Source organism: Oryzias melastigma, linkage group LG1 (assembly GCF_002922805.2).
Source record: "Oryzias melastigma strain HK-1 linkage group LG1, ASM292280v2, whole genome shotgun sequence".
In the NCBI taxonomy this organism is placed as follows: domain Eukaryota; kingdom Metazoa; phylum Chordata; class Actinopteri; order Beloniformes; family Adrianichthyidae; genus Oryzias; species Oryzias melastigma.
The window spans coordinates 14,255,757-14,267,261 of record NC_050512.1 but is presented as its reverse complement, the minus strand read 5'-3'; the positions used below and the strand labels follow the sequence as shown (position 1 = coordinate 14,267,261).

General features: G+C 36.8%; 1 protein-coding gene across 3 annotated transcripts; it reads right to left on the bottom strand.

The window, feature by feature from the left end:
* Positions 1-11,474, bottom strand: tmem192 (transmembrane protein 192). Of its 3 annotated transcripts, XR_002917568.2 has the most exons (7): positions 10,838-11,474; positions 10,361-10,516; positions 9,710-9,971; positions 9,492-9,614; positions 4,729-4,879; positions 1,655-1,760; positions 1-610 (listed from the first exon to the last, which is right to left on the bottom strand). XR_002917568.2 is itself a non-coding variant. In XM_024259901.2 (6 exons), the coding sequence occupies exons 1-6, from the start codon at positions 10,865-10,867 to the stop codon at positions 496-498; spliced, it is 789 nt and encodes a 262-aa protein (XP_024115669.1). In that variant the 5' UTR covers positions 10,868-11,467; the 3' UTR covers positions 1-495. The 3 variants fall into 3 exon arrangements, 2 of the variants coding, with proteins under 2 accessions (XP_024115669.1, XP_024115668.1); XM_024259901.2 differs by lacking the exon at positions 4,729-4,879 and having other exon boundaries at positions 10,361-10,513; positions 10,838-11,467; XM_024259900.2 differs by lacking the exon at positions 4,729-4,879 and having other exon boundaries at positions 10,838-11,457.
* Positions 11,475-11,505: the final 31 nt, after the last annotated feature.

Genomic DNA, 11,505 nt, shown 5'->3' with positions numbered 1-11,505 from the left:
TGTGGGAATATTAACACATTTTATTGGAATCAAAGTACACAAAATAATTCACAAAATTACTGTAAAACATGTCAAGAGAAAAACACTCAGATAAAACAGCAGGATATAACCTCTTTTTTTAAATCCAGACATGTGATAACTTCTCTTTCCTTTGTACAACCGATCTCTCCGCTCCGTTTCTCCTGAAGTAACAAAAGCCGCGGCACACGGGTCGCTGCGGGTCAAGGGAATGATAAAGAGAAAAACCTTCACCTCTGATCTGTGACCCGTGACTCCTCACCTCAGTCCCATTTCTCCACTTTTTTATCTGTGAATCTCCAGTGAGGACACCTCACAGAAAAGGCGGCGGGCTGAAGTCTGAGTGTACAGGTGCTTTAGTATTTATCCAGCTCTTTTGAACTCACAGTTTGTCTCTCAGTGCAGTAAAACCTCAAGGCTCTCTGAGTGTTTGTGGCTGGATGGCACAGACAAACAAAGAAAGGGACCAGAGTGTAGTTAGTGCTGAGCAGTGAGGTTGAGAAGCCTTTTGCTCAGCAAACTGTTGCGATCTTTCAGGTACTCTATCAGGTCGGCCTGCTTCTCCACCACCTCCTCCAGAGCAGATGCTCCTCTGTGAAAAAAAATAATAATAAAATGAATTAGTTTCCTAACTTATGGTCATACTTTGCTCTAAATGCATTGTGCAGCAATTTTATTTCACCAAACAGCAAGGAAGCCATCAAGACCTACAATGATTTTTAATCCTGGCTGAACATGGTAGATGAACATAGTAGTTTTTTTAAAAAAAAACAACCTTCATATTCAGTGCATAACAATTTCTATTACAACCTCTTCATTGGGTCAAAAGCTTCAATTTGAAGTGTGCAATAAATTAAATGTAGTCAGAATGATCAAATGCATGTAAATCCTGAATACAAAACATGTATTCCAGATAGTCAGAATGATCAAATGCATGTAAATCCTGAATACAAAACATGTATTCCAGATAATTTTTCTACGGTAAAAGCATTCCCAGTGGTCTTTTAACTATGACTATGACATTTTTAGCCAAAACTTTAAAAACTTGAGTCATTTTGTAGGACAGTTTCTGCTGAGAGACAGGATTTCATCTGAAATTTTCCTCCAAGTTGTGGGTGAAACTGTTGGTACAGAGCAAGCCTGTCAGCCATCTGTTTACATGCTTTCCTGCTTACCTTGAGCCGCTCACCACCCCAACCTAACATTACCAGTGCAACAAAAATGGTGAGAGATATTGGAGCTATCCAGCCGGATGGGAGGTCAGATGAGGAAAACAAAGATGTGCCTGAATCTAGTCGTCTACAAGTGAAGCCTGTGGTCCGGCCAACGTGTTTTCTACATCCCAAACCCAACAGTGTTTTTCCTCTGCTCTTGATTCCCAACAATTTGCATAAATCAATACTCAGACATGCAATTTTAAGCCTAACTCTCTTTATATATTTCCTCTATTGTCTGAAAATTTCCACAAGATTTAAAATGCTCCCCTTATTTCCTGTTTCTGTTTAATTAAATGCTCTCTTTCCCTTTTGTGAATCACTTTGTGATTATATCTGTACAAGGCAATACATAAATAAATATTTACTTATTTACTTTGCAGACATCAACAGTGCCAAAGCTAACAGCGGAACGTGTGTACCTGAAGCCGGTCTCAATGGGTTGGCTCGTCACACTGTAGGAGTGAGAAAGCTCCTCCTGGTTTACATCTGGCGCAGCACGCTCACGGTTGAACTGCATCACTTTGACTGCAAACACAGATCGAAAACATGCTGTAGAAGTAGTTTGTGACAACAGAGTCTATATAAATCAGGAGAATGTTTTGATTTTGTTCAAACAAATAAGTAAAGCTTTAAATAAGAGTTGGTATTCCCCTTTCCCTTAAACACACATCAACTGTTATATCCTGCACTTATGAGGTGCCACATCCTGCACTCCAGCCTCTAATTCTCACACCCCAAACACAAAGCTTCACTGAGGGTGGGGCTGGCAGCAAAGTGGAGGTGCATGTGGATGAGGTATTAATAAGAGGAGTAAAAAAAAATGCTGGTAGTGGCTGAACTCCAGTGGATGCTGCAGATAAAGGGGGAGTTGTCTTGATAAGATTTGGGCGTCATTAGCCAAAGGAAATTGTCAGGGAGGCTCTAAAGAGCGCCGTCTTTACCTTTCTGCAGTTCAATGTCCTGGCATCCACACTCACACACAATCCAAAGAAATGCAAGCACATTCCTGCATAATGAGGCCCTAATTCTGTGTGTTTGTGAGGGTGCGTGTAAACGGGGAAACAGCAGGCAAGGATCTGTTAGAGAGAAGTAGTTATAAAAAGCAAGGAAAGCTTAGATTTAAAAATTTTAAAAAACACTTTTCTTAATGTGTTTTACTGCAAATAATGACTAAATAGGAGTACTGAACTCTTACACAATTTATATTACATTTTCTAAAGAATAAAACAAACAGAAAACGTATGTGAGCCGTAAAGCTAAATGAGGCAATTCGTTTGTAGTATTGGACTATATAAAACAGTTGAATAAAAGAAAATGAATTGAATTCCTGCTTATAGTCACAACCAAAATAAAGCAAATTATTGTTGTGTTTGTTTCTTGAATGCATTTAGTATTTTTCTGTTTAATAAAATAAATTACTTCATGTTTATAGTGTTATAAATGTTCAATGGGTTTTTTTACGTACAAGGAATATATTTTTTTAGTGTTAAGATGAGTTATGAGAAGTGTTTATATATTGCTCCGTTTGATTTAGGGTTAGGATTAGTCTGTGACTTTAGGGGAGGAGTTGATAAACACTGAAAAATACGTCAAAACTTCGTTGTTTTCGTGTCCAGTAGTTTGAAATTCTGAAAGAAGGTAAAAGCAACAAGAAATAAATTAAATTTTGTTTTCTAAAATGTAATCACATTTTAGCAATTTTATGAAAGTGATTAATATATGCTCACTGTATATTTAGAAATGGCATAAGTTTCAAATTTTGCTTTAGAATAAATATGATTATTTATTACATTTTTAAAAGATTATTTTTATGTATTTTATTTAAATTTAGTTAGTAGTTGCAGGACTAAAAAAAACAGATTATTTATGGAATCTTGTATGAATAATAGTTTTCAATATCAGCAATACTGTTGTTGCAGCTGAAAGAAGATTTCATGCAAAAACATCAGCATCATAAGAGTTAGTCAAATAAGTGTTTAGGACTGAAAGAAAACAGTAAAAGTTATGTGGTTGCACCAGATGAAGGGCTGGGTGGATGCAGGGAGCAGTGTAAAGCTAGTGGCACATTTCACACCTTCCTGTTAGACAATGTTGTGCCGGACAGACCTGCTCAAAGCCACTCTATTCACATCTAAGAGGCTTCAATCATCCACCAATAAGTGCACATTTCCAAGTGATAAAACAAAGCTGTCGGGGTGACAACAGCTACTATAGCACCATGTCGTATGCACTGTGAAACCACACAAGAAAACACCTGACTGAGATCATTCAAACGTGCTATCTGACAAACTTTTCTCACCGTTTTATTGCAGAACATCACACGGAAGGGTGGTTACAGCTCAGAGAACTTCATCAACACATAGGTAGCTGGTTGAAGCTGATAATGCAAAAACTTGACATGAGGTGACTAAAAGTGTAAGGAATATTTATGGGAGCTACTTTGTCCATGTCTGTAGAAATGCACTATCTTTTTTTCCTTTTTTTTTCATGCCTATCTTTGAGTCAGAAACCTGGGCCAGCAAAGCAATAATTAGTGGATCAAAAGAAACCTTCAGAATCTAGAAGGGACTGTTTGACCAAGATGTTGGTGGAGGACAGAAAAGCTAAAGAAAGACTCAAATGAAAATTGTGTTTTTTGGTTGTTTTTAACGTGTTCTTGCAGCAATTTTACTAATGTTGAAGGACACATATGAAGAAAAGAAGGCTTAACATTTAATTTCTTTATTCGAATCATTTTGAATCAGGAACAGACGCAAAACAGCTCTTGGAAAAAGAAAAAAGTATATTTGTGATGTAGAACAAACACGTTTGCTGTTCCACTCCAGTCTGAATTATCTACTTGCAGACAAATAGATACATGTATGCCTTCGTGGTCCTCATCTGAGCTGGCGTTTGGCTCAAATCTATGCAGCTCTGATATTGCTCGACATTTTTATTGCAGCTGTGATGTTAGTTTGGGGGTGTGGAGGGGTGTAAGCTAGCGGCAAGAGACAAATTTCTAATGAACTCCTGCCTCACTGCAGTATGTCATTCCATTTCAATTTTCCCCATTTGATCTTGAAATGTACTTATGATAAACTTCATCTTTTTAAGTGAGAAAACTTCGGCTCTCTTTGGATCTCTGCGCACACATATGTGTATGGGATGGGGTTGTGTGAGACAATCACATGCCCTGCAGTGCTTACACTAAGTTCTGACCTGACAATGAGTAAGAAAGAGATGTTTTATATGTGGAGCCTTTGAAGGCCTCCACGGGGCTTTGATGTGCATAGAGCTCTATAGAAGGGGGGCATTCATGTTCAAATGAGAGGCAGAAACATACAGAAAACCTCAAACACACAGGCACATGCACACACACAGCTACAATCAGTATGCACTTCAAAGAGTGCTTTAACGAGGCCTTCCTGTATGGACTTCATAGCTGCAGGCGCTGCATCTCCTTCTGTGCTTCCTGTAAAAAAAGCATCTTCTTTTATGGCCTCTCTGACGTCACCTTGACTCGGCATCTGCCAGCATTCGGCTGGATGTAAGTAGGCCTGGTGTGCAGAGGCGTTGCTCGGCCTGCATCATGCCTGACTGCACTGATCTGAGCAGGAATGCAGCGGAGGAACAGATGTACCCCACCACACACCGGATCACCGGCACTGTAAACACAGAGACAATGCATGCAGAGGGGGCAGAAGGCTTCCCCTTGGCTACGTTAAATCTTTGTGTTTCTTATCTTCTCTCCCTGGCTTTCTGATATCTTTACCTACAATCTGCGCCCTTCAGCTGACAAACAACGCTTTTAAATGGATTTCCTCTGAATACAGATTCTACCATTTCTATATCCTCTGTTCCAACATCTTTTCCCCTTTACGCACTTGGAGGACAGTTGATTGAATTGATAGCAAGCTACATCAGAATACTGTGAAGAGTTTTAACGCGTTACGGTATATTGAAAGTAAACATCCATTAATACTTTAAAACACAAAACTACATTGCTTGATTTTTTTATGCCAACAAAAATATGATGTTCAGACATGTTTTCATGAAAACGTCCCTTCTCAATGTGGAGTATTAATTCATATAAATGAATAGGGCTGGGTGTAGCCAATAATTTATAGAATCAGTTTGATGCATCAGAGCCTGATTGGTTCAAATCTGATTTTTTCTTTTTTTTTTTATTTAATTTTGAGTTTACACAATTTACACATATGGGCATAATAGGTTAAAATTACATTAATAATTTATGGATGGATTTGCATGGATTCTCAAAGAGGCTCCAACAATTATTCTGCCTCTCTTGGATTGCATTTCCGTTTGGCCACTAGGTGGTGATTGTGCTATAGAATTACACCTTATTCCAGAAGAAGAAGAAAGAATGAGAAAAGAAAAAAAAAAACGGTGTTAAAGACCACAAAAGGTTACTTAAAAAATATGTCATCAAAAGAGTTAGGAAATTGATGCCTTTTAGTAAATAAAGATGTTCATTTATTCAGCAATGTATGTTCAGTTCGACTGAGTGTTAGCATTAGCCGTCCAATGGGAAATCTCATTATCCGTTTGCATCAAGTTAGCGGACTTTAGCATCATTTTTTAGATCGATCTATACTTGTTTTGATTGATTATTGATCTATTGAGATTAGATTGATTAATACATTTAATCAACACAGCTACAATTTGCCTTCAAGAGTATAATTATAAAACACAAAATGTTTGTTTTCCACAGATTAAATTCTTCATGAATAAAAATATATATATATATTTTTCCAATTTACAATAACAACAAGTCTATAAACAAAATAATTAACACTATAGGATCACAACTGCGGCTGAAATTGAAATTACACTGATCAGGTTGATGCCAGCACAGAATACTTTAACTTTAGTATTAATCAAACAGGACAGATGGTAAAGCTGTAGTAACAGCATTGGGTTTTAAATCATATGTGACAATAAACATGTTCCTCATTAATTATTCCCTTTGAAAACTGCATGTGTTGCTTTATAGTTTTTGGCTGAGGCCCAGATTATACATTCGTATCCTTCAGACTTCCACCACAAGCACGATCAACTCCATCCAGATCATTTAAGTGACGAAAGCTCTTTTAGACAAACTCGTCAGAAAAAGGTCTGAAACCAAGCCAACAATTATTCTGAATTTTGTCAGAAGCAGCTGAGGCAATGGGCTCTTACCACCTAAACTTGCAGACCATTTCTCTCACGTGTGTGTCTGTGTGGACTCCCTATCTCGACTCATAAAGGATATTACAGAAAGAGACTCAATACAGTCACTGTAAAAGCTTTGGTGTTTTCTAATAGTGCATAAACCGTTGTTGAAAGTCTTCCTTAATTTAACAGAGAAAATCAACCTGATTCAAATCTTTGTTAGGGAATTTGTCAAACATTTTGCAGCCATGCAGGATAATAAGACGCCACTCAGTCAATCTTACATCTGTACAGTGTTCTGTTTTTCTCTATGAAAGTATTTTATGATTGTCATTATTATTTAACAATAGTAACATAACCGTTTGAACTATAAACAAATCTGTTCACTAAATGTGTCGAGGTGGAGCATCCTCTTAAATGTACTTTGACATTTACAGAGACTTTCTTTAATTTATCATTGAAGATTTTTACATTTTTATTACCTTTTACACAAATGAATGCAAACTGTGAAGAAACTATTAGGGGAAAAATGATAGAATGAATAAAGAAATCTGCAAAATTTTTAAGACTTTTGCAGGAGTCTCTTTCTGCAGTTTTCCTCATGGAAGGGCTTCAGATTTAAAATGGCTATAACTCAAACTTTTCATTGAACTTTATGAAACAATTTTATCATGTTACATTTAATACCTGGCATCTTGTTTTACAGGAAAATATTGGATGGGGTCGAGATGTTTTCGAACCCACACATTGGCATCCGGCAAAGACTGCTCTGTGTTTGTGTCAGGAGAAAAGCACCAGCAGATCAGCCAGGAGCAGGAGGATGGACCAGAAGCTGAATGGACGATTGTTATGCTGTCGAGTTTGAAAAGGGCAGGGCAGGTATTGTGATGCAAATGCACTTGGATGGAGAGTGGGGGAAGAGTGCATGTGGGTGTAATGTAATCTCCAGGGTGTGTCTCTACAGCTACAGCTGGAATTGCAGTTAACAAAACAGCATCAACTTGTTGGCTTGATGATTACAAAAATGTAAAAATTGAGCAGAGTTTCTATGGGGATCTGCTGATTTTCAAATTGTGATAAAAGTATAAAAGCTGTAGCTTTTTCCTTTAAGCTGGAGTTTAAATATAGATCGAGTGTTTTCATAAAGGTGGCTTATTTTAATGTTCAGAACTGCATGTATTTGGTTAATTAGGAAATCAAAATCTTTACAATCTTGTTTAACAAATATAAATGTATAACATGTGGCAAGAAAGATGAACAAGGATTGTGTCTTCTTGTGATTCAATTGAATCTTTATCTTTTTCAGACGAGCACCTGCGTGACCTGGGTCTTTATTTCCTAAAAGGACCTGTTCTTTCAAAATCTGAAGGTTTGTTTGGTTTCAATATTTAATATTCCAGCTAATAGAAGCATTGGACAGGGAGACAAATGGTTAAAAAAACGTAAAGTAAGAAAAGTTGTGAGCTGATTGTACATTTCTGGATCCTTGGACAGGATCTTTGTAACATGAAGCCTTCAGGGCTCAAAACCTTTAAACTGCATTAAAATTTCTAATATGATTCCATTGTTTTGTAAGAAGAGAGCAGTTTCTACACCGTGACAATTTAGTTGTCCACAAGATCAAGACTATAACATAAAAAAATCATACTTTGCTCTCCTATAATTTGTGCTCCTAAAATTATTATTTTGTGATTAGCAGGATAACCTACACTCTTATGATGATAAGCCATCATTAAGCTAGAAAAGTCTGCCGAAAAGGCCTTTTCTGGATGAAAAACGTGCCAACACCTGGTACATTTAATGGTGCATGCATTATTCTTGCAAAAGGCTACATAAATTTGATCAAAAATAATAAGTAGTCTTTTTTATGATTACACACAATATAGAAACATTAAAAAAAGTCTAAAAATCTAAAATACAAATGTAAAATGTTCCCCGTTTATGTGATTTTAACACTGACTGCAATTATAACGGCCATTAAACTTTTTAACTTTATCCATAAAAAGCTCATATTCTGGATGAAACACTAATGGAAATCAGCTTCACCAGATCAAGATAAGTGATAGTAGAGAAGAGAGTTTGCTAAAACGACAAAACATTATTCAAAATATGCTTTCATACATCCTAAAAAGAAGATTGATGGTTTTATAACACATTTTATCATTTTTTATATTTTGTCTGAACACTGTATTTCTGGTTTGCTGGTCAACCCCATCTGTCTCTTCCCTTTGTGTGTTTTTTTCTTCTTCTTATCAATCACATTTTACTCACATTTTTCCTCATTTGTACAAAACATAACACAAAAAACACAAAACACTGGGTGGTCTGATGTGAAACAAACAATGAAATAAATGAAAATTATCCATACATAAGTTAAAGCATTCACCTACTCACAGTCTCCTAATGCCAATACTCAAGGAGTTAGTGGGGAAATTGAAGATAGGCACGTCAAATCCTTAATATCACATAGTTGAATGGGCCCCCCACTCCAGTGAACCAGCACCCCTTTGAATTATGATGGTGAGATCCCTAAAAATATCTTCATTAGCCCTTAACCTTGCACTAAGCCTTTCCATTGGCAAGAACCTTTGTGTTTTTAAGTGACCCAGAGCATTGCTATTAGTTATGCTGCAACATGCTTACACTGCTGGGGGTTCATATTAGGACACACTCTTTTAACCCGTCTTCCTCAATTAATACTTTATTTTTTATCTGCAAATGTATTGTAAACATTTGAATAACATATCTCAGTGTTTGTGCTTCCAAACTATGGCAGTTCTTAATTTAACTCTTCGTTCTTACAACAGAATCTTGCGACATCCTCATTACCAACAAGAAAAAAAATTAATTTACTTTTCTTTATGGACCACATGTTAAATTCCAGACGAGACTGAGTATCAGCAGATGTGCATTTGTGTATTGTTATAAGATTAAGTTAAAAATCATAATTTGTTACATTGTAACTAAACTTTCTTGAGATAAAATGTTTGTGCGCCATAATACCATAAAAAATTCATTACAATATTTTATAAAAAAACAACCTCCTAGTTATGTGTACTTGAGTGATCATCTTAAATATGTTACAATAATGAGATGTGCCTTTACCTGCGTAATGCAGTAGACATGGGAAAGTCAACAAAAACTCCAGCCCCAGAATGCTGAGAAGGATGTAGGTGAGCATCGTCTGTGAAAGTCTTGCTGACAGAACGATCAACAACAGAGCATTTCCTATTAAGAGAAAAAAAAAAAAAAAACACTCTTTACTGCCACCTGTTGGACTTTTATGTGATAAGTAACTAAGTTAATTCTGTGTATGGATCTACCTGAAGAGTGTATTGCGAATGGCAGATGTTTCAGCCGCCGTGTTTGTCTGTAAAATTGCAGGTATCCTCTGCTACGAACTTTATCGTGATGACGGTGCACACAGAGGGAGAACACCAGGACCAGCACCCACAGACACACCTTGGCGTACACGATGATACTGCTGCCTTGTTCGTTGCCCAGAAAGTCCATACACTTCTCCTCTTGTCCAAACTTCAGCACACACAAAACAGCCACGCATATTGACAACACAACGTAGACAATCTAGGAAAAGAGAGAAGGAGTCATTATAGAGCAATTTAGAGCGAAACGTCTTGTGACAGTCTTATGACAACACAGGAAACAAAAGGGTTGCCAAGCCTAAGCAGAAGAAAATAATTTTGCAGCTTAAAGTCTATGCAGAAACTTAAAGAAATTAAAACATATTTTGTATTTTTTTAATATAAAATTTAGCTAAAGATTGTGTATATAATTAAATATTAAAAGCTGGTTTCCTTTATAAATAGCCACAAATGGCCTATCCAGGTTGAAGGAATTTTGTGTTAAATATATTACGAATGTGCATATAGTAAAATCACTGTTTATAAGGATTTTATATGATGTAATTCTCAAAAAGATAGAAGATATAAAACGTCTAAGTGTGAGTTTCTTACATGCAGAAGAGACAACAAGCCAGCATGAAGATGTGTTGGCAACGTTTGAAACTCTCTCCTGATGGCAGAGTGAAGTGCATCAGCAGAGATCAGTGGTCCGTCCACCAAAGTGTCCTCCTCTGTGCTCTGGGTCATGTCTACTGAAGGACCTGCCTGCTGAGTTAAGTCAAGAAAAAAAAAAAAAAAAAAACTTCACTTCACTTAACGTCATTTTATGATTGGCCATTTTTAGGCAAAGATTGCGCAGATTTAAAAAAACACACACTTTTATGACAAACAGGATGACTCGGATAATATATACATTTTCTGCTTGTAATGCCAAAGGGAAAAACTGCTAGCTAGCAAACTCCTCAAATAAACGCAGTCACAGCTCCTTGTTGTTTTTAGCAAACAATGCTAAATAGCTAGCAACTACTTTGGCTAGTCAGGTAAGTAGGTGGCGAAACTGCCGTTTAAAGACAAACAATAAGTACTTACTGCACGAGCAGAAGCTCTCTGTAAGTCCATCTATTTAGACACCGTGAAGAACCAAAGAAACAGTGAGATATGGCATGACTTTAGCTCCTATTTAAGATAGTAGTGACGGGAAAATATGAGCGGAAAATTCTGGTTCTGTCCATATGTGGTCCGGCTTCTGTTGAACATTTGTTCCTGGCTAAACAGTTCCGCTTTACAAGAAAGAGTAAGCGGAACTCAGAAAAAGGCAAAAAACATGTTCATAGATGGTAAATATTTATCCCTATTTCTTGTATTAGCTGTCTGTACAAAAAATAAAAATACAATAAGAAAAAAAAATCTACAAAAAGCAAAAAGTAGTACACTTAAAGTTTATTTTATGCACGTATGGCAAGTATACTAAAGACTATGTAGCCTACCTGGATACTTCTGCAGACTAAATTGGAACATTTTAAGTTTACAATATATAGATAATGCATACAAAGTAGACTTCACTTTTAGTTTAGACCTCCAAATCCAGGCTCTGTTTTCTAAACCAACCTGCCGCTGATGCTCCTTATTGGCTTAACACATCTGATCCAGGTAATCAGCAGCCAATAAGGCAGTATTTCTGGAAAACCAGCAGGACGCCGGCCCTTGAGGCCTAGATTAGGACAGTCTATAATGTCCAGCTACCCTCAGTAAAATCC

Excerpts from the sequence above, each read along its gene's own strand:
- tmem192 (XM_024259900.2), bottom strand. The coding sequence starts at position 10,867 with ATGGACTTACAGAGAGCTTCTGCTCGTGCA. Across the intron at positions 9,972-10,360 it reads GCTTGTTGTCTCTTCTGCAT|ATTGTCTACGTTGTGTTGTC; the intron begins GTAAGAAACTCA and ends CTCTTTTCCTAG. Across the intron at positions 9,615-9,709 it reads ATTCGCAATACACTCTTCAG|GAAATGCTCTGTTGTTGATC; the intron begins GTAGATCCATAC and ends TTCTCTTAATAG.